Source organism: Uloborus diversus, chromosome 3, assembly GCF_026930045.1.
Source record: "Uloborus diversus isolate 005 chromosome 3, Udiv.v.3.1, whole genome shotgun sequence".
Lineage (NCBI taxonomy): Eukaryota > Metazoa > Arthropoda > Arachnida > Araneae > Uloboridae > Uloborus > Uloborus diversus.
This window is the reverse complement of record NC_072733.1, coordinates 137,915,433-137,939,463: the sequence shown is the minus strand read 5'-3', so window position 1 is coordinate 137,939,463 and position 24,031 is coordinate 137,915,433. Positions and strand designations below refer to the sequence as shown.

The 24,031-nt window shown below is 32.7% G+C and overlaps 1 protein-coding gene across 1 annotated transcript in view; it reads left to right on the top strand.

The window, feature by feature from the left end:
• Positions 1–24,031, top strand: part of LOC129218625 (plexin-A2-like) — a 536,492-nt gene that overhangs the window by 419,768 nt on the left and 92,693 nt on the right. Inside the window, 6 exon segments of the mRNA XM_054852946.1 lie at positions 11,884–11,984; positions 15,248–15,377; positions 18,219–18,381; positions 19,321–19,426; positions 20,785–20,899; positions 20,992–21,123. Of these exon segments, the coding sequence (XP_054708921.1) occupies positions 11,884–11,984; positions 15,248–15,377; positions 18,219–18,381; positions 19,321–19,426; positions 20,785–20,899; positions 20,992–21,123 (747 nt within the window).

The following is a 24,031-nucleotide window of genomic DNA, read 5'->3' as shown; positions in this document are numbered from 1 at the left end:
ACTTGCCTTAAAAACACCGACTCCGGCATAATCTCACAAATGACGACTGGGATATTTTGAGGACTGATATAATGCTGCGACAAATGACGACTGGTTATCGTTTGTTTGGGGGGGTCTAACCTCCCTCTAGACACGTCCTTGGCCAGGCCCTGATCTATAAATTCTGGGCTCCTCTCTAGAGGTCAGCAGTGAATATTTGTAATGTTAATAACCTTAGTGCCAGGTTTTTTTTTTTTTTTAATTTTTCCTTCAATTTCTTCGGCCGTTGAGCCTTTTACGGAGGTGGGCCCATAGATCTTTAAAAGGGATAGATAGCCCTTTCTCCTACTGCGCAGCGTATTTCGCCAGCGCCACCTAGATACGAGAAGGCCATGGCAGTCATCTGTGACGTCACTCAGAGCAGGGAATTGACTAGCGATAGCGATTGAAAATAACTAGTCTCGGAAAAATTTCGTTTACGCAAACATTAAAAATATCAACAGGGCAACAGATGCAAACTCATTAAAGTTGACCAATCTACTCCAATACATAGCACCGGTTATTTTGTTCTTTTTTACTTTTCTTATTCCATAAATCAAAATTATTGCCTTATTTCTGAATGTAAAACGTTTAAAAACTTTTATTTCAAAATATATTCCTGAGCTGTGTTTTACTTACAGCTCATATTTTAAAGTCCCACTTAAAAAGCATTTTAGAAAATATTCAGATAAAACAATGGAATAAGCGTAGTTTTAACTTTTTCATAACGGAAATAGAAATTATTACACTTACTTGCCATATAGATAAATAATTACCTGCCCATATTTTGGAAAACAAGAGTTTGGTTTAATAAAATAAACAAGAATAAAGAGACAAAATATAACAAAATTATTTTATTTAAAAATGTAAAAACAATACAAATAAAAAAACTTTTCCTGATATTTTTTGAATGGTAATAAATAACTTCTTCAAATGTGAGAACAAGACAAATGTATGTAAAATAAATGTTATGTTCGAAAACAAATGTATGTATAACTTTGAAAATGTTTGCCAAATATAACATGTCATTAAATGTTGTGATACCTCATCAAAAATATTTTCTCCTCATTAAAAGTAAAACAATAAAGAAAGATAGTTTTACAAAAACTGAAGGATACACAAAGCTTAAATGTAAAATTATGCACACGTAAAAAATTGGCTTCTGTATACAAAATCTGCACATGCTGACACACTACAGTAAAGAATATATGAAATATTTAAACCACAGTGTCAAATTTATTGTGATGGGTTAAAAATACATTTTTAATTTCTTAGGATTACTTTGGTGGCAGAAAGTCATGGTAAGAAGTGCATGTAAATTTTAAAGTTATATCTTCCCTAGTAGATAAATATTGTAAAATTTTAAAACTAATGTATTTAGCAAATACTAGGGGAACTCCTCATAAATATACATTTTTTAATCAGGGAAAGTAAAATGACAAGACACTAGAAATTAAAAGCCGTTTAAAGAACATACAAACACAATGCTAAGTGAAAATTATATGAACGTAAGGAAATATGTCATAACATAATCTGTTCACACTGAAATGCCTTTGTAAATAATATGAACCACTACTCCTTTGGCAATTTATTACATGATGACACTGTTGCAAGCTTTCTTTTTTTGTTTGCTTTTGTCTCATTTGATTTCTTAACATCATTTACCTTCTTGCAATAATTATTTAAAAATGAATTAGTAGCTGAGAAGGCCAAATATTTTATAATTGTATATGCACTGTGGTTCTCACAGCTGTCAATAAAAAGCTCATTTGGAATTGCATGTCTCATAGTTAAATTAACAACTGTTTGTCTATGATTCATGCCACCCAGAAATTCTTTTTCACTTTCCTTCGAGATTAATTTTTGTACAATGATATAACAACAAGTAACAACATTTACCACTTGCTCTTGAGGATAGAGTAATCCTCCTCTATCCATATTAATAATTAAGTCATAATTTTTGTCTACAATTAACTCATTTTCTGTGACTAAAAAAGGTCTGCAGAGCTGACATTTTAACTTTTTCAAAGCAACACGAGCACAATAACCAGATATAAAGATCAAAACAGGCAATAGATTCTCCACACTCTTAAAATCTGAATCTGAAACATTTAAATCAAAGTTTGTACAGCATTCATTAAGTTGTACATTATCACTATCTGGATCATCTACATCTTTAATATTAATTAAGCCATAAATACTTGATGTTAAGGTTAAGGGAAGAAGGTTCTGAATCCGTATCTTTGCTTCAGCCTCATATATTTGGCGCATTGATACTAAATACTGTGAACCTGCTAAAGACCTGTACTTCCCAAAACGTTCCTCTAAGGAATCTGTTTGAATTTTATCAAATAAAAAATATTTAAATTTAAGATCAGTAAGGCAATATTTTGACATTTCAATAAGGGCTCGCGTCGTATGGGTTAAGGCTAAATGGGTTTCTCTTGTTAGAGTTCCACTGGAACAATTTTGAGCTTTCCAGTAATCTAACCACTCAACAAATTTATTCAGAAATTTTATTTGCTCTGAATGGGAGTCTGAAACTGGTTGCTGGAAGTCATCTCGGAGTCTCAGTCCTTTAAATGGGGTTTTGACATTAACAATGGACCACCAACGATAAATAATCTGAATAAATTTAGCAGTATTTTCTGCATTGAGTATATTCTTTTCTTTGCCAACTTTATACAAAGCTTGAACAACATATTCATTAAAAACATTCATAACTAATTTAACATTTTGTCTTTCAAAATTAGTAGGAAACAAAGATTTTCTATTCAAACTGTAGGAATAACTGATCAAATTTACACTTTCTATTTCATGTAGTTTTTTCAAAGATAAAAAAGTAGCAGTTTTAAGAGGTTGGTTAAAATTATTAAAATCTGGAAAGTAAAAAACTTGTTCACAATTTTTTTGATTTAGCCAATTGTTGCGAATACATTTGAATATATGGACAGGATCAATTACATAAAATAATGGTCTATTATTATCTACAGGATGTGGATATACAATGCTCAGTTCAGGAGGAGAAGAAAAAAAATGCATAGATTTTCTGTTGATGGAATTATTGTCAGTTGTAACTGCAATTACAAAGAAACCTAAATTTTCTAATGATATAATACAATTTAAAATAAATTTATGCAATTCCTCTGCTGTAATACTTTTGACGGGAACAATTTTAACTACTTCTTTATAAGAGGAAAGAAGGCTTTGGATCATTAAAACATGGGCAGTTGTTGCTACGGTCTCCATATTTTGAGCCATACCAACAATATGACCACCTTTATAATCCAAGTATGGTTTAATATGGATTTCGTCAAGCATTATAGTAACAATTTTATCAGATGAATCAAGGTAAGACATTTTAGATTTTAAATAATTTGAATAATTCATACCTTCAAATTGGGGATTGGTGTTTAATGAGGAGCAAATTCTTTGAATTGTTCTTGGATGAGGGAAAACAAGATGTGACGAATTTCTGAGGAACCTATAAGCATGTGCAGATATTGTGTACAGAATGCAAGCAAAAATCATGGTCTCTGGCGAATATCGGAGGCTTTCTTTTGCTTGCAAAGAAAGTTTCATTTGCTCACAAGCAAATTTCAAGACGTTTAATTTTTCTTCATCTTCCTCCAAAGACATTCCTAGCAACATCTTTGAAAATGAAGAAACCATGTCTTCAAGCTGTCCTTTACTTTTCATGTTGTCAGAAGGGAGAGTTTCTAATACTTGAAAAATGTCATTGATATTTTTCACTTTATTAGGAAATTTCATGCTTCCCAGTTTTTGAATAAGTATGTTTTGGTGATGCACTTTTAGTTCCAAATTTTCATCAATTATGACTGAAGCTTTTAAATTTGGCGTAGGTTGGAGTTCAATCCATAAAAATATTATCAAATCAGTTTTCTTGATGAATTCCCAAGGTCTTGGAATTTGTTTACCTTGCAATACGTTACATAAACCTGTTAGTGAATCAAATGTGTTTTTTGCGTCCCACTCCATTTGAACTTTCAAGCTGTCATTTAATGCTTGGTTTAATGCGTTTTTCAGGGTCCTCGCGAACAATTTTGTTGGAAGACATATAGGCAGGACAATCAGGAAATATGGTTGGAATTGCACCTTCATTTAGTTGAAAACGTTTCAAAGGTGCAGTAACTTTTTTGCCGGTTCTGTCATCATAACACTCTGCCTCTTTACGAATGTCGCTGTCGTGAAAGTGTTGTTCGCAGACCTGAAGGAGAGAAAATAAACAAAATATATTATTTGAGTAAAATCATTTAATTCATTTCAAGATGACATATTTTAAATACAATAAGGAAAATAGGCAAGACTATATCTTACACATATCAGTTCTAGCTATCTATGTTTAACATTAATAAATTCCACTACAATAAATAATTTTTAGCAGGCCCAATATTTTGGGAAGTTATTCCCAATCTTTTTGAGATCATCGCACCGCTTTAGAGGTTGACTAACAGCCATACCCCCCCCCCCCCTCTTCTTCTTTGAAGAAAACAGAAAGTTGGCACAAGTCAACATCAACATTTTTGAAAACATAAATGACTAATTTTAATTTTAAGTAAAATGTAGATAGGAAAGCAATTTCATCCAGTCACTTTTAAACTGCACAAATAAATAAATAAAACTTGTTTTTCCTCATACATTTGCTTCTTTTTCACCTTGACTGAACTTAATAGCTTTCGTATTGGTTTTCAATTTCAATATTTGCAGTCTTTTTATTATCCCCCCCCCCCCCAAACACTCATTGCTCCTTTGAGGTGATCGTCCCCAGGTTGGGAATCATCAACTAAGAAGGGTCAACGACCCCCTCTGGCTTTGCCAACTTTGGTGATTTTTATTGTTTTTCATTTAAATTTTCATAGAATACATACCCTTTGACCCCCGGAATAATCCGAAATGACGGTCCTGGCTTTCAGAGAATTTTTATGCATCTTTAATCTGAATTAGTTTGCTTAACTACTAATTTCAATTGCTAACTGTTAGCTCATTCATGAGCAACAACAAACTATTCTGTTTATAAGATGTTGATATTATTTATTCCCAAAAAAACGAAAAGAAGAGTTATTTTTTTTTATGTCAAACACGTTAGCTACTTTAAAAAAAAATAAAAATGTAGTGATAAGTAAGTATTAAATGATTTAGCTGACAAGAAGTACCAAATGATGTGCCTTAGTAGCATCTTGGCAAACTTTTGGGAAGTGAGAGCTTTTCCCACCCAATTATATTAGGGATATCATTTCATTTGACCGTAAAGAATAAAAATAATGCTTAATATTATTCTGAACCAAGAATAAAAGCCCATTTTAAGTCGAAAGTCCAAAATACACCTATGTAATATATTCCAGTCTAGAAATTGCGGCCGAAGCATGCAAAAATTTCAGTTCATAATATGATAAAGAAAACATCTACGTTAAACTTTGTGAAAATTTTAAAATATTTTCTTACCTTCGTGTACTTCGTAGGAATGAAATCCTGTCGATTTATTGCACTGATCCATTTTCGTTTGAGTTCGTCATCTTTGGGGAAGGAAAACAACTGCACTTTAGGTGTATTTGGATAATTTCCTTTACACCTCGGCACACAGCATGTATAAACCATTAAGACAGTTTCACAGATTCAAACACAGAAAATAAAAATATCAGCAGCAAACATTTTGATATGTATTGAACAAAGGTAACGCTCAGAACATCACAGCAATAACCGTCTCTCGTAAACAACAAATCTTCTTCATTCCCTGCTCTGTGTGACGTCATAACACCTGCTTTCTGAGCGTCGTGGCCTTGACCTATCTAGGTGGCGCTGATTTCGCCCGGAGAAAGTGGGGTCATCATGATTCTTCCGAGAATCACGTGATCAAGGGACATCGTGTCTCCCTTTTCTCGGGCAGCAGTGATATAACAATGCGAAGCGTCGTTAAAAGTCTAGGATTGTCTGAAGATTTTCATTATACTTATGTGAGAAATCTCTATATGTGTGAATCTGAGATTTTCTAGCGAAAGAGGGTTTGATGGATTTTATTAAAAAATAAAGACATAGTGAGTAACAGAAATCTTTCTTTCTGCTAAAGGCAAAAAAAGTCCCCATGCAGAGTCAAAATTAAGAATATTTTAAGCAATTTACTATAGATACCGAGCATTATATTAAATCACAAAAAACAAGCGATGGAAAATTAGTTATAGTATGTCCGCGAAAAACTGGATTTTTAGGTTTCCTAATTTCTATGAAAAGTGTGCTGGGAGCATATGAAAAGTATGTAGGTGCCCGAATTCCAGTTCTAAACTGTGTAATGACTTATAAGCTTACTCAGGATCACCTTGAAACTTTTTTCAATGCGATCAGGATGTGAGGGGGGATTCAACAATAATCGTCGGATAATTTCGAAATGCGAAAAAAAGATTATTCATTCATACGGAAATTAAAGAGTCCAGTTCTTCAAATTGCGCTGATTTTGACAACCTTCAAATGCTACGATTAAATAGGAAGCGTAACAAAAATGCTTTGAAAGAAAACCTTTCTTCCGATTCCTTTGACGACGATTTGGAAAATTCAGAAATCATCTCAATTAACATGATGCAGTATATTAATGATGTTTCTGACTACGCTGGATTTTTTGTCCGACAAGTGCACTCTGTTGTGAACTGCGACGACTGCAACGCAGTCTTAACTACAACAAATCAAAAAATAGACCTAATAAAATTAAGAATTTTGGGACACATTCAAGTATGATAACTTATTGCAAGATTGCAGCCATTGAAATATGTACATTTGTGAAGAACAACTGAGCGAGAATGTGAAAAAGTTTTGGGAGTAAAACACAAAAATATAATGTTACTTATGAGACCACAAGAGTTATGCGAAAAATTTCGAATTCCGTTTTTCTAAGTTCAAATAAGCATATGTTGGAAACAGAAGCAGCAGATTTTCTCGTTAAAAAGTTTATAAAATTAATCGTTACTAACTATTTAAGCGTTAGAATGTATCGCGCAGTCAATTCAAACAATGAAAATAATTCACAAAGACCAATAAGTAGGAAAGTAACAAAATTAATATTGTTAAGGGACAATAATCACTAGTTTTCTTCACCCTCGAGTTTAAATTGTCAAAATTATCATAGTCAGTGGGACGAAAAAAAAGAAAAGAAAAATTGGGGAGGGTGCGGAAGTCAAATGACCATTCATGTAGTTTATAATTGCAAATAATTTATTTTCTGAGTACTTAAAAAAAAAAACACACTGAAGTTGCTTAAAAATTAGGAACAAACCAAAATTATTGGTTTGGCTAATATAGTGTTGGTGTGAAACGCATGCGAATATTAGAATATTATTTAATTGAGTTGATATTCGATACTATTTACATTTGTATTTCTAATTGGTTTATGGTTTTAGATCGGATTTTATGTTAAATTGTTGCACTGGCTTCAAAAGTTGTGGGAAAAAGCCCGCATAGAAACTATTTATCTGTATTTGAAAAATTTGATTGAAATAAAAGAAAATTTATAAGGTCAATTTTTGTTTAAGATTTTTGAAGACGTCTTTTTCTACTCAGTATTTAAAGCACTTGAAAAAAAGTTTAAATAGCTTGTGCGCCTGATTCAAAAGTTATGATGGGAAAATATCTAATGGACCATTTCATGAAAAAGCTGTCATTTTCTCCCGCATTTTTTTAAAAAGTAATAACTTAAAAAGGTAACAAAGAACATTTCTTGCAAAAGTACAACAAATACATTTGCGATTTCTTAATGAAAAAAAAAGTTACCTTTTTTAATTCTTACTTTTAGTGAAAAATATGAGGTGTTACGTGAGGGACAGAGTATTCCGTTTTTCTTTAATAATGGGTAAAATGCTTTAATTTAACCCATGCTTAAAGGGGGGGGGGGGGTTAACCCATGCTTAAAGCATTTAACCCATGGGTTAAATGCTTTAATTTCCCTTAATTGTGCAAATGATCGTGGCGCAAAGTGATTCTCTTCGATAAGGGAAACAGTTTCTTGTGAGGGGAGTCCCTTGATCACGTGATGTCCAACGGGGGATGTTGACGCGCGCTCTGAGGAGAAAAGTGGGGAGAAGGCACATCTATTCTATTTTAAGATCTATGGGTGGGCCCCCTGCACTGCGGGATCTGCGGGGCAGATCCGGGCCTGTCCTTGGCTATTCCAATTAAAGCAAATATCTTCGTGATCAATAGTGTTTCTTTTTTTTTAAACAAGATTAATTATTCTTTATTCAGCCGAGTAGTAAGTGGCCGAGTGTACGGAGTACTCGGCCAAAAAACTGCTTGGAACGGTAAAAATCATTCTAGCAAGACTAACTGCATTTTATCGGAAAGTACTAAATAGTTTTGGGGAGTATTTAAAAACATACTATTTTGTACTGAAATTCTTGGAAGAATGAGGAAAATCGAAATTCCTGGGGAAATCTAAACAAAGGCACCTGAAGCCTGGGGCCCCTTAAGACTCAGGGGGCCCTATCTCTATTGGGAGCAATATGAGCAATCATCCCGTGCCTAAAATCCATGATTATCTATCAATTTCCATGAGTTTTGAGGATTTATCATGGAAAACCATAATTTTGAGGATGTGACACTTGGCAGCTCCGAGGCCCCCTGCTTTGCTGGAGGCCCCAGCTATCGCCTCATGCGTCTATGCGGTGATCCGCCACTGTACATGATGCAATGAAATTACCAAAGACTAGTTAAAAATCACAAAATGACATATTGCACAAATTATAACATATTCACCGCAAGAACAAAAATGGGGAATAGCAAATTTCTTGCGCCGCTTCGTATGCTCAACCTTGTGAAATTATAGACATAACGAAAGAACGTTCATGGCTCCACATATGAAGAAAAATGCCGATGTATGCATTAATTAGCATCACGAGACAACAAGGCATTTCCCCCCCTCATAGATAGGCAACAAGGAGGATTGTTTACTTTAATGAGCAGTATAATTTTGCAGGTACTTTAATAGAAAAATGAAAAGCTCGATTTTATTTTTTTGGTTTGAGATTTTTCTCTCTCATTTGGAGCATTGATTCGTAGAGCTCGGCGCCTTTTTAACTCTGCACACCTTGCACATAGGGACGGCGCGGCTCTGGGTACGGGGACAAAGTTTGGTTCAAGTAGTCATGTAGCCCAATAACATCTGCAGAAAATGAATGAATATTTTCATCTTTAGATTGAATATAGCATGGGTACTAATAAAATAAACGATGTTATGAGAAGAAAATATGCAACAGGTGAAAATGTATCGTTCTAAGGAATATCATGCTTCATTTCATACCTTTTACAACAAGCCTCGCTTTGATTTTTTAAAAAATTTTCCTCAGTATTCTTTTTTTTTTTTTAAATTTTATTAACTTTTTTTTCTACCTAATGTTTGTATTGTAACATTTTTGGAGAATCAATCAACTACTAAAGTTTTCTTTTATCCATCATTTCAATTTCTTCGTGCATTGCTCATTCTATTTTCCCCTATCATGATTAATAAGTAGATCCTGAAACGATCTAGGAATTTCAGCGTTATGAATTTAATGATGAAACTTATAATTTTTTCGCGATTAGAATAACTGAATTCTTTAAAAATAGAATGCTTAGTTTTCGACACGAAACCAAAATTTTTGAGTTCCTAGCTATTTTAGTCAACGTACAATATTTTTAAAACTAAAAATGAAATTTGCTCAAACTATTGTTTTCACTTGTTATATTATTTTTTGCATTGGTGATTTTGTCCTTTTCTACTTGTCCAAACTTTATTTTATCTAAATAGCATCACTTCACTTCACTCTCCGGGGCCCCACTGTACCTATCACTAAGTGATTTAACCAGTTTAGGACCCCCGGAGCTTTATTTTAAACATTCAACATATACATATAACAATGCACACACATACAAACAAACAAGATCACAGACAATTATAGTACATATTGACAAACAGACATAGAAGCACAAAACAATTCGAAAAAACCATGCTATAAAACATGATGCTGAGAGGATAGTAGAGTAGTCGATGGGTACATAGCAGGCGAGTTCGCCGTTACAAAAGTACATTTGATTATTATCCAAATAGCATCATTAAACTCTTTCTAAAGGGCTGATTCGTCAATTATTTTGCATAATTATTTTACTCTCATGTGCTTGATTACCTGCAATAGCACTGAGCAAAGAAAAGTAAGTATTATTTGTATAGTTTTTCAAGCGTTTTAGAAGTCGTTTAACTCTTTGAGAAAAGGTAAGTTGTTTAAAAGAATTGCAGTACTTAGAATTAGAAATACCTACTAGTGATATTAAAAGAAAGTGTGTAAGGATCTGCTGAAAAAAATTAAGAAGGCAGAAAAAAGCTTCAAGTTTTGGAACTTTTTGCTGTTTTTGTAAGTTTACCCTCCCCTCCCCCCCCCAACATTATCTTTAGAGTCACAAGAATCAGCATTTCAAACTTCTATTTCATTGATTTCCACTCTTGTTTTGATTTTGTGATACACCAAATAAACTAGGGCTGAATAGGCATCTTGACCCCCCCCCCCATTTCAAAGAAGTAGGCCTGCTTTGATTTTAAAAATCCAATTGAAGCCTTTACACCACTTCTTCAAGTTTCTTTCTATTTTCTCTTGGGGAACATTTCATTTTTATGAGATGGATGAAAATTCATATTTTTAAATAATAAGATTGTTACTACATAGAAAATAACACGCTTATTGGTGTTTTATTTTTGATAATAGTCAAAAATTGTAAGAAAGGTTTAAATTACTTCCTTTGACCTACTCTACATCCTTAGAAATTCGGCTCTGAAAAAACAAAAAAGAAAGTTAAAATATACTCATTTTGCACAATGATAATCATTTGGAAAATGTCATTTGCTTGTCGCAATGAATCTTGAATGAGTTGGATGTCAAAAATCAAAAGTCAATAATCAAAACACTTAGTTTCAAAGCCCTCTAGTTTCACACATTTCATGAATTTTAACTCTAGTACTGACGGATGTTCATCAGAATCCATGAGTTGCAGGATTCTCGTATCGTTTTTGCTATTTGTGTTGTTAAATAAACTACAATTTTTAATTTCGTCACGTCAATTGCGCGAAACACTATCAAACAATTTTACGTGATTGAAATTTCAAAAGCATTACAAATTACCGATATTTAGTTAATGTAGTCTAAGAAATGTACAAAGTGAGCAAAAAATGCTTGCAAAATGTATTGAGCATTTTTGGTTTTTTGAATGGCTATCTTGACGAGAAGAGTCTTCTTTTTTTTTTACCTTACATAAAATACCAGCCACCTTTTGAATCCAATTTGAAGGAGAATCTGATATGTAAGAAAAAGATATAACTTAAGCTCAAAATATGTTTTTGTCGAAGATGAGTGCAATATACTTTTTACGTAATTGCTTAGAAATTTCTATTGTGTCTTTTTATTAAATTTTACGAGAATAGAGATTTTAATTTCTCATTTACGTAGCAGGCCATACATTGTGAAAAATCCTTATTTTATGATGTTTCTGTGTTTGTTTTTATACAAAAGAGTATCAAAATGCGTGAATCATTTTATTTGAGGCCAATTTATAGGATAATTATATTTTCTGCAGCACTGCCTTCTCAAGCTAATGCTAGCAATTTATTTTGAAAGTTTTATTTATTTTTCAATAATTATTAATGAAAAAAGTTAAATTTATGTTTTTATTAGCTCTTCTTGTTAAACCTTTTTGATTGCATGATTTGAATGTAATTAACAATTCTATAATTCGGCCGTGACCTCATGCATTTTGACAATCACACCTTCAAATTCTTTGTATTGAAAATTTAAATTTAGTATCTAATCGATAGCTTAAATATTATCGTTTTGGTACTTTTAGGTGACGATGGTCAAAGTGCAAGAGTGTCTAGTCTACAAAACTTGCAGTGAATGCTTAGAGGCTCAAGATCCGTACTGTGGTTGGTGCTCTCTGGAAAACAAGTAAGCTTTTCATTTTTTTTTTACTAAAGTCGCAGCTTTTTTTTTTTTTTTTTCAACCGTTGTCAATCATTGTTGCTTCAATTCTTTTTACCAATTTTCTGCTGGTTCATGAAAAAAAAAAAGACGACGGTACTTTTTTTTACCTATCAATATTTTTTCCACTTTAACTGGTGCTTATTTTTGCGTTCAAACAAAATCTGATAACTGAAATCTACTGTTGCATAGTAAGTTTTAACTTTTGTCAATGTTACATAATTTTCTTGCAAAAGTATTACTACTCTTAGTAAAATTATGCATGATCGCGTTTCCTCAACATGTGCTTTTTATAAGGGCTTTTACCTATCAGTATTGTTTCCATTTTAACTGATTCTTGTTGATGTATTTAAATAAAGTCTGATTCCTGAAATGCATTGTTGCATAGTAAGTTACATTTTTTGGGAATGCTAACGATATTTTCTTGCAAAATCATTGGTATTCTTAGCAAAAGTATGTATGATCGCATTTTCTTAATATGTGTATATCACTAAGGAATGTTTTCCTCCTATTATAGCAAAATTTTTAAGCGATCATGTATATACCAAAATGTTGTTTAATTGAAATTTTGATAACAATCAAATGCTAGGTTTTGATAGTACAAGATCATTTATCTTGCAAGGTCCTCTCTTTTCCACCATTTTATTGAAAAGTAACTAAAGATATATTTTAATTATTCTTGTGATACTGTTATCCCTTATCGCTGCAATTTAAACGGTATAAATTAGGATAAAACTATTTAATTGGTTTATAACGCAATTGATCCAAAAGTAATTAATGATTTCTAAAAGAGCAAGATAATACAAATACAAAAGTGACGACCAGCAACAGGCTCTGGGCCCAGCTAGACTGGTCCTGGTCAATTTACAATCCCCAGTGAAGATCAATGGCTCTCTTAAAACTATCTACTCCCTTGCTCATTACCACCTCTTCCGGTAAGCTGTTCCAAGGTTCCACTACCCTGCTAAAATAATAATTTTTCCTAATATCCATGTTAGCCTGTGATTTAAATAGTCGAAAACAATGACCCCTTGTCCTGTTTTCAGTGCTAAACTTCAGCCCCGTAACATCTTTCATTTTTATAAATTAAAAAAAAAGAATCATGTCCCCTCGGTCTCTTCTTTGCTCAAGACATGGTGTGCATCCACCATGCTCTTGTTTCAAATTTTCAGTAGTTACAATTGACAGTATTTTTTATAATCATTATTATCTTGTTCAAAAAAAAAAAAAAAAAGAAAAAGAAAAGGAGGAAAGTTGCAAGGCTGTATAATTCTTCAACTATTTTTGTATACAAATTTATGTGACGTCTTAATTGTCTGCAATTTTTTTATTGTTGTAAGCTGTTGGAATAGTTGTAGAAGTTGTTAAAATTGTAGCGAACAGCCTATTCAACATATAAGCATAAGCACTGATGGTACTCCAATTGTTAGCTGTGACAATCCTCTAACCTCACTGCTTTCAAAACATTGATATGTAACAAAACGTGAATTTCTGGGAAATCCTATGCTTTAACAGCAATATTTTAAACTGCCATTTTTAATCAATTCTTTCTTTAGATGCTTCTAGTATCATATAAAACTAATTTCTTTGATAAAAAATATTTGCTAAATTCAACTTGAGGCATTTTGTGGCTCTGAAATAGTTTCCCCTGAAATAAATTAAAATCTCTGAATTCCTTTATGAAAATACACCAATCACTTTTTTTTTTTTGATGTTAAAAAAGTTTTTCTACAGTTAGCTTTTTGTCCACTTGTGATACTTCCCAAGTAAGTGCTTTTATGCAACTTGTTGTTAATAATTTTTATATTTTTATCTCTGAACTGTAGTATTGAATAAAATAATTTTAATGCATGAAATTATGTTATATTTTTAACCAACGTGTCCGATTTTTTTTTTTTTTTTTGTTCAGCATTTTAATTTTTTTTTCTGTATTTTAATTTCCCCCCTCCTCCCCCCAAGTTTTAGAAGAGTAAAAGCCCATGGTCGACTTGATTAATTTTACTATTTTCTTATCAGGGCCATTCCACAAAAAGCTGGCGTGCAGACAAGCACATGACTGTTCATATATTTCACTAGAAAGTAATAATTTAAAAGGGTGATGAACAAAATTTTTGGCTTAAGAAATCACACATATGTTTGCGATTTTTTAAGCAACAAAACTTTGATCGTTATCCGTTTATGTTGTAATTTTTTCAATAAATATATGAGCTGTCATGTGCGGGACAAATTGTCCGTTTTTCCGTGGAGTCGACGATAACAACATCACCAAAAAAGAAAGCAAGAAAGAAAATTATAACAACTATTAAAAGAATGAATATAAAATAATATTATGCACTAAACCAACATTTCGGAAGTTAACACTTGTCTATACATTATCGTTTTTATAACATTAAATAATTTCCGTTAAATCACTTGGTCGGATATATCGAGTGTTTGTGTTTCCCGACAGGCACAATATATCCAGAGGTTCTCTATCATTAGTTATTTAAATAATGTAAATTTTGAGTCGTAAAAAACGCAATTGCTGTAACATTGAACAGTTCACTCTTTCTCAATTGTGAAAAGTAGCACATTCAATGTACTTTTTATTGACAAAACTCCATCCCCTTAATTTGAATAGGCAAAAATTCCTCTTCATTGCATGTTTATCTTTAGTCAAGGGTTTAATTTTAACTTGTGACTTTTGTATAATTAGTTATGATAATAATCAAAGAAAACAATTTTGGTTTTTTAATTGCTATTTCTTAAAAAAAAATTTATTTCTATGCCAACTGCTGTAGAGAGGATAGTCATTAGCTCGTTTTTTTCCAAAAGCATTAGTATTTCATTCGTTACACTGTGTGTCAAGATAATTCCAAGACTAAGAGGCTGGCCATAAATAATGTCGCATTTATTTCAGATATTTAAAATATTATAGCACTCCCCCATTATAAAGTGTCACACTTCACTTTTCCCCCTCCCCCCTTGTCACATGTCACACTATTTTTCATAAATGTATTCTTGTAAAACATACATGATGTCGCACTTCTTGCAACCCTTTCCCCCTCTCCCTTTTCACGAACTCACAATGTCATAGACACCCTCTAAGCATGACATCATTTGTGGACCACCCCTAAGACAAAAATATATCTTTGTTCTTCAGACGTTTAATATTGTTTTATTAATAAAATACACAATATCATGTCATCTCCATACTCCTGTCATGTGAAAAATCATTTTTTCCACCTCAGATGTAGTTTAAGAAGTGATTGTGCAGAAGCTGCGCAAGATCCTCTTTACTGGTTATCTTACAAAAGTGGCAAATGTACAACCATAACAAGTGTGCATCCACCTCAGATCCAAAGGACAACGGCTAGAATAGTAAGTAGAACTTTTAATTTTTTTGCCTTATTAACTGAAGAAAAAAAAATTAATTCATTGCAAGGCATGCTTCAAGCTTTTTACTTTTGCAACAGTAAAAATTATAATCTGCACACTAGAATCGTATTCAAATTAGTGCTAATTTAAATTAAAACCATTTCTTATAACATTGAAACAGTTTAATGTGCAGCAAAAAATATATATTAACTTGCATTTTATTGCTTTTGTACTCTCTAAGAGTAACATGTTTTTGTTTTTTCTCAAGCATAGGGAGTCAAAAATTAGATTCATTGACAATTCAAAATCTATGACTAGAAATATTTCTTTCTTTCAACAACATGTTATTATTATTTGAATAAAATTTAGTCCAGCAAAAAAGAAATCTAAAGAAAAATAAATATATGTACAAAATGTAACGGTAAATGAAAAAATTACAATACGGTTTATAAAACGTACGCTTCCCAGTTTTTTTTTTTTTATCTTGCTACATAATAAGTTTTCTTAAAGTTGAATCGTAGCTAATCATTTTGAACAGTACAATTTCATGCAATTTAATCCGCCTATGATCTCCCATGCCTTGAAGTTCTTTCTGGCCAAATGATTAAAGCATCTGATTATGAACTGCTAAATCGGTAGATTGAATCCTATCATGTGGGTTCCGTTTCATCATACGATACAACAAGCGACCATTTACAACGTCAGCCACAAAAGCAGTAGAGTATTAATAAAATAAACTAAAGCTCCTTAACTGTATACACATAGCAAAATTCATTTTGCCCGAGGAAAAATCACATGTCCAACTTAAAACTAAATAAATGTAGAAAAACAGAAAACAAAAAGAATATTGTTAAGAAAATTCCGACAATCTAAAATGTCGCAATAAGGTCTAAAATTTTGCCGAACTTATAAATTTGGTAGAATATTTTCCAATGGATTCTCTGTAAAATGCCAAATGCCAAGAGTGATAATTTTTAATTTCAGTAACCTTTTCTCAAGCGAGCATCTTTTTTTTCTGCAATTTGATCAGTTGAACTGGCTGAGCTTGTCTTATTTTTGTTTCAATATATTTTTGTTAGAATAAAGTTATGAGCGAGTGAAAATCATATAGCAAATTTTGAGCTGCAGCTTGTTTACACCAATTATTTAGAAATAAAAGCTTCTAAGTATCCACAAATTAGTTTTTTTGTTCTGAACAAGCGTGGATCCAGGTGGTGGGTCAGGGAGATCATGACTCCCCTCTTAACTATTATGTATTTTGTACTTCATAGTCCATTGAAAGACGAGATTGATCATTACATGATTTATTCAAGGACAACATTTCGCCGTCCGTACTACGCCATATCGAAACTACATCTGGACTGGGAGTTGAAGTCGAAGCTACAATGGTAGAAGAAGTAGAAGTAGAAATTAATACACAACATTAACACAATTGAAAAATAACAACAGTGATGGTCAGAATTATAAGGACAGCAGAAAAATTGCACAGAAAAAAAAATCTGAAATAATTCAGTGATATTTATATACAAAATGCCTTTTTATGCTAGAAATCATTGCGGAGTGCAGACCATTTGAAAATAAGAAACATAAATGTTTTGCCGCGATTAATAAAAAAAATATCATTGTTAAAGCTGAACAAAATTTTTGGACAACAGGCTTTTTGCCTTGAAACACCCTAGCAATCAATATCATATTCCTCCTTTTTTTTTTTGTTCAATCACTTTTATCTGTCTTGATGTTATGGAAACTGAAGAGCATTCTTGGAAACTTTTATCCTGGCTTTTCTAATGGAGAAATGAGTTCTTGCCTGTTTTCGATATTGAATACCATTTTTCATACTTCGGGTGCCAGAATGCCTTGCTAAGTTTCTATAAAACTCAGATCGATCCTTTTGTTCGGCCTGTACAGTCATTTCACGAAATAAGTACCAAGCAGTGATTTTGTGGTTTGAGAAACATGTAATAAGGCATAATTCTGCTGGAACAAATAGTTTAAATTCATAATTAACATTGATTTTGATTGAAAAAATATTGCTCAGAACATCAACTTTACTCTCAGAATTCATTCTGCCCTGTACAAAAAGTACTGGTATAGTTTCTGACCGTTGCGAAACTTCCTTTGACCATTACTGAGCCACCTCCAAATGTACGCTTTGAGATTTTTTTTCCTTCGCAGAGATTGTACCAGAAGTAGCAAAAACCATCTAGTCCATCTTAATTAAACTTTTTCTCATCGAAAACATTACATTATCCTACTTTTTTCAAATAACAACTCATTTTTGGTAAGCTCAACACTTGGTCTTTTATGAACTTGAGAAAGTAAAAAGCACAGATAATCCATGGCAGCCAAGGGCGCCCATATAGGGGGGCAAGGGGGGCTCGAGCCCCCCTTTGAAATTAGAACTTCCTTGATTTTGGTACTTTTTTCTTTGCAAAAATCAAAAAACATTTATTCTCCAGCCATTAATGAATAAGTTATTAAAAAGGGAATATTTTAATGACTCTAATTTGTCCTGAAATCAGTTTCCATGGAGAAAATACCCTCCTAACACATGGGGAAAATATCTGAGCCCCCCCCCTTACAATTTTGCATATGGGCGCCCTTGATGGCAGCATATAATTTACTCCTCATTAGTTTTACCCTTTTTAACAGATAATCCGTGGAAATAATGCAGGAAATATGATACATGGAATATGCTTGCTAAGTTGGTTGTTTTTCACAAGTTGAAACTATATTTGAATCTTTAGTGTTTATTTTAATCTCTTATGTGTAGAATGATTATGAAAACTTGTGCCATGTGTAACTGTTACTACAAATTAACAATGTTATTAATTTCATTTTCAGTTGAACTTAGTGATAGACAATTTGCCAGTCTTGGAAGGCCAGTTCTTTTGCGCATTCACAGCTCTGGGAAAAACTCTGGTTACAAATGCATCTCGCTCAGCAAATGGAGTTAGTTGCGCTACTCCTCATACAGATTCGCTGCCACCAATACCTCCTACTCAGCGTAAGTTTAAGTAATATTTTTGTAATTTAAAGTGCTTCCACTGCCTTCTTTAAAGTGAACAGTGTCGAAACAATTCTTTTGCTTCACCTGCTACAATTTGCTTTTTAATTTTTGTGCCAAATTGGGATTTTTGCATTGGAAATGGGTAAATAATAGGTTTTCTCTCTCTCTCTCTGCATCAAAATCATTATTTCAAGAGTGCATTAAAATTTTTAAAGTACCCGAACATCAGTGAGAAATTGCCTAATCCTGAGTTGAGTAAACAATCTTGGTTCAGGTTAGGCTGATAAATGAGCTACTCAAAAATAAAGTAGGTTGACTTCTATAAGTTTAATTTCGCGATTACGATTTTTGGTAATTATTGCTTTGGTTCTGAATGAATATTTTCAAATTTTTGATTTTTAATTTGCTGCACAGAAAATTCACAACAGAGTTCCGAGTTTCCCGCCTTAATGGCCAAAGAATATTAAACTATAGCCTATTTTTTTGAGTGGTATATATGGTAGGGTTAATAGGAGTAATCAACTATTTATTTGCTTCGCATTTCTAAATGAGAATGCAAACACAACTGTGGCGTAGAATGTTCTTTGAAGTTAATGTGGAACAAGTGTCAGGTAGTAAAATACTACAAGAAATTAAAAGTACCCCCCCCCCCAGGCGAAAATCAATAAATATTTTTGTAATAAATGCAGCTTGGTTGTTTGATTGTTACTAAAATGGAATTTTTAAATTTCGAACATCTTTCATTTATTTCAATATTTTTTTATCCACCTCGAGTGCTACTACCAGGACCCTTCCCCCCCCCCCCCCAACCTCATGCAAAAATTTGAGATTAGCTGCTCAATGCACTGTGTCAATATTTTACTCTTCACAAGTTTATGTTCTATAACACTCAAAACTGTGTATCAAACGTATGTTTTTTTTAATTATTTTTTTTAGATCATTTCACTGCTAAATTATCTGTAAGAATGAAAATTGGACCTGATTTTGTTGCAACAAACTTTACCTTCTATGATTGCAGCACATACACTTCGTAAGTATTACCGTTGTTTTTCTTTCAAAATGCTGTATTTTTCGCCAGTTTGTTTATGTGCAATGAAATTCTGAAAAAAGACTTGCTTTAGTGATATCTAACATGTTGCTTCAGTTTTTGCTATTATATTTTCAAATGCAGTGAAAGCTTATTCGTCCAGCATTTAAGTAATTAAAAAGCTCAAAAGTCCGGAATTTCTTCCAATCATTTTCATTCTCTACTTCGTCAAAAATTTAAAAAGAAAAAAAAATGGCATAACACTTATGGACTTGATCAAGTCGGAGCTCCCTCGTGTAATTCCTTTTGTTACTTCCTTCATCTGTTTCTTTTTTTTTTTTAAATTTTTTTTCTGAGAAAAACACTTTGATTTAAAACTAATATGAACGTTGGAATTAAACATTTAATTTCATAAAAAGAAAGAATTAAACATAAAGTAAATGAACAAATTTAAGATCAGAAATGTATAACTTTTTCATTGTGTATGAGATTTGTCTATTTTTGTAAAGGGTTCTTTTTGAGACAGCGATTTTTTGCTAATTGTTGGAATTCACATTTACAAATTTTAATGATTGCTGCTTCTATTCTTTAACACCGTTTGAACTTGTTTGCAACAATATAAAATAATTATCTTGTAGTACTTCTTTACAATTCATTTATTTTGGACCGGACATTTTTGTTTGAACTACTAAAATTGAAAATTCTTCAACTTGATTCCACTTTGAAAACGTATTACTATTTAAAAGTAGCACAAAACTTAGAAACTAACATTAAAAAAAAAGATTGAATTTCAAATCAGAATTGAATAATTTACTTGGCCATGAATGAGATTGGTCCATTTTGCGATCGCAAATTTTTATTATTATTTTTCGAGCGTCCGTTTCGAAATTGCTATTTTTGTAAAGGGTTCATTTTTGCGATTTTTGCTGTTGCTTCTATTCTGGAACGATAACACAAAATTTTTGAGCCTCCGTTATTTGTATAGTGCAGCTCTGATTAGTTTAGCTGTGACCTTGACTATGTTTACCTGTTTTAGGGGAGTTTAGTGAAAAATAGACGTGTTATTGGTTCGGATTTTAGTTGGAATATTTTTGAAAAACTACTAAGAAAGTTTCTCAACTCAACTTAGCGCCAATTACCCCTCCCTATTTACCGAAACAGAGGTAAACATTGTCAGAGTCAGAGCTCAACTTCTCAGAGCCTCACAATAACCTTACTACATTCAACAAATAGCGAATTTTCAAGCACTCAACTAACCAGAAAATTCTCGCATCCGAGATTTAGCGTTTCCCGTGCTTTCTGGATCGTCAAGCTTTTACTGTATTTTCAATTCAAATTTTTGAATTAATTTTGGTTGTTTTTGTTTCCAAAAGATGTACACAATGTGTCTCCAGTCCTTTCCCGTGCGATTGGTGCGTTGGAGGACATCGATGCACTCATGACACAGGAGAGAACTGTCGTAATGACATACTAGTAACGGGTATTTCTGTAAGTCATTTTAGGTCTGAAAAAGTTGTTCTATAATTAAATAAATTTCAGCATTATAGTCATTTCTTAACTTTGTTTATTTGCTTTTACAGAGCATTGGTCCTAGTATACGATCGGGGCCAGGCTTTTGTCCTAGAATAAATACAACAACAGGTGGATCCATAGAAATATTAGTCCCATCAGGAATTAGTAAACGCATTCAAGTTAAAGTTGACAATATACAGGTAATGTACTCTTTCATGCACAGTATTTTTTAATATTTTAGGTCAAACTCAGTTGGGGCTTTTTAAGCACCTTATTCCCAAACATAAGAAAATTATTGCTAATATGCTGCATACAATACTCAACTGGCCTCAAGATGAGGGGCACACACAATATAATACCATGTGATTCACGTCATATAATTTCATAGCGTCAGAGCAAGAATAAGATATCTAAGTCTCAAAACAACAGTAAGATTTCTTAATGTTAAATAATGAATTAATAATTGAATTTAAAAGGTAATAGGTTGAAGGTCTCCCTTAGCCTCTCCTCTCCCAAAAAGTAAATTCTGACTGCTCTAATGACATAGGCCAATAATATTTTTTTTATCCCAACTTGGATTAATCTAGTTATATCAGTGTTCCTTTATAAACAGATATCACCATTCATATACAGTCAACTCTCAATAACTCGGAAGTCCCGTTTGAGTTATGGGAAGTTTCCACAACAGTCTCCAGAGTTTGAGATCCGATAAAAACTTTGAGACAAAGAAATATTAGCGTTATAAGCTTTGAATTACTGAGATTCGACTGTATTTAAATTTATCTTTTCTAAATATAGGGCATAATACAAAAGCACATTTTCTTGATTAAACACTCAATATTTACTTAGTCAACAAACATTAATTACAATGCTTTTAGTAAGATTTGATTATTTTTCTTCGTCATTCCTCTTTTTTTACAAAAATTCAACCATATTACTGATATTTGAAACCTTAACATTTTAAATAATTATCCGTTTTTTAAAAAATTCTTTTCCTTAGATTTTAGATATTGCTTTTTGCTTGGGACAAAGTTAAAAATCTGTTCTGAGCCTTTTTATTTTTTAGCTTAAAAGATATTCACATTTTTAATTCAAAGTGTAAATAACAGATGTACACTTAGTTTATCTTTTTGTCAATGTGTTTTAAATATTGTTTCGGAGATAATTAGTATACTTCCAGCTCATAAACAACTTTATGATAACTCACTAAAAATTTAATTAAACAACTAGGGGACTGGGGAAATGGGAAATAGTTGAAATGGCTTAGCTTTTTCAAAATGAGCCAGAGGCGGCGATTGGGACCGAAAAGTGGAGAGGGGGGGGGACAAATAAAAACGACAACTAAAAGCCATAGGATTTTTAGTGGCAGCAAAAAAAAATGATCGAAAAAAAAGTTCAAAATTTTGTTAAGGCTGGTTTTTAGAGCATATGAGTGGTAATTGATGCAAATTTAATAGCCTAACTCACATTTTTCTTAAGATTTTGATAAAATATGTACACCAATAACTTTCCCCAAAGAAATTTAGATATGAATTAAGACTTATGTTATTTACCCCAAAGAATTTTGAGATTTAACCATGAAAGCCCACCGGGGGGGGGGACTGTGCCATTGATATTTTTAGGGGGAGGGTCTTTTGAGGGGTATTTTTTCTCCTTTAGGGGGGATGCTTGCTTTGGGGGGGTCTTCGTGATATATTTAGGGGGTGAACCCTTGCTCTTAGAGGGGCTGGGCACTAGGGTGGGGCGAAAAATGAAAAGTTTTTCCGATCAACTAGTAATAGTTGCCAAAAGTTGTCTTATGTGATAGTTAGCTAATGTGCAAAATTTGACGAAAATCGGTTAATATCTTCAGGGGGCGCTGCGATCGCAAAGTTTTAACTTTGTTTTTTTCCTATAATATCATGGTTTCAATGTAAAAATCATGCTTTTTTCTAACTTTAATTTCACCTTTTTTAATTCTAAAGGACATGTATGTATTAAGAACATATAGAATAGCTTCCAAAGGAAATTTGGTCACTAAACGTTAGCATTAAAAGAAAGCAATGCATGGTTTTGTTGTAAAAACTCCGTAATTTGAAGAGACACTGCCGTCGAGCTCTTAGAATCATGTGAAATGCCATTTAAATACGTCATACAACCTTGAACTCTAACCGAGAAAAGTTCCAGACGCATTTCTACAGCATCGAGTGCACAGCACAGTGTATGTTTATATTTTCAGTGCATTGAAACGCCATCTCTAACACCATAATGAGCGGAAAACATTCGAAGGATTATTGTGCTGGATCGAAAGTAAAAACAAGGAAAATGTTAAAAGATTCCATTTTCGGAACACCAAAAAATTTGTCTGATTCTGTGTTACCTACGTATGAAGATGTATTTAAGTATTATTTATTTCTTGCACACGAAAAGAAACAGTTTAGTTGTTCCAAAGAGCCCACAGTGACTGAGATAGCAGAAGACGTAGCCACGAAGTTAGAAGAGATATGGCATCGTTCCTCTATTCCTATAGTTTCACATAAACGAATCGTTCAAATGATTCGACATTTTAACGGCAAATATAAAAACCTGAAGAAAACTATGAACACAAAATCTGTTAAAACAAATGCGTTTAACGCAAAGATGCAGTTATTTTCATCCGAAGCTCGAGAAAAACTTTTCGTTATCGCTTGTTGTAAATGCCGTTTCAGTGCGTGTAACTGCGACAAGACTCGCAAAGTTCCTTCCAAAGAACAACTTTTTCTTTTTGATCAGCGTGGTGATAGAAAAATGTTTATTGGAAACATTGATATTCAATCCACAAGAAAATTAAAACTGAGTTTTGAACGAAAAAAGAAAGAAGAATCAAGAGCGAAGAGGGAAAGCATAGTTAATACCGGTGAAGAAGGTTCTGAAGAAACAGAAATTGATAAAGAATATTCAATAGAAGGTACGGACGAAAAGGATCCTGAATTTATAGTTATAAATTATAAAGCAAGCACTTCGCAAGCAAGAGTCAGTTTGAACAAATTTTCTAAAACGTGTGACCGATACGGTGTTTCGAATAGATCAGCGGCCGCGTTGGCATCATCCATATTAGAAGACGTGGGCTTAATTTCTCCTGAAACATCT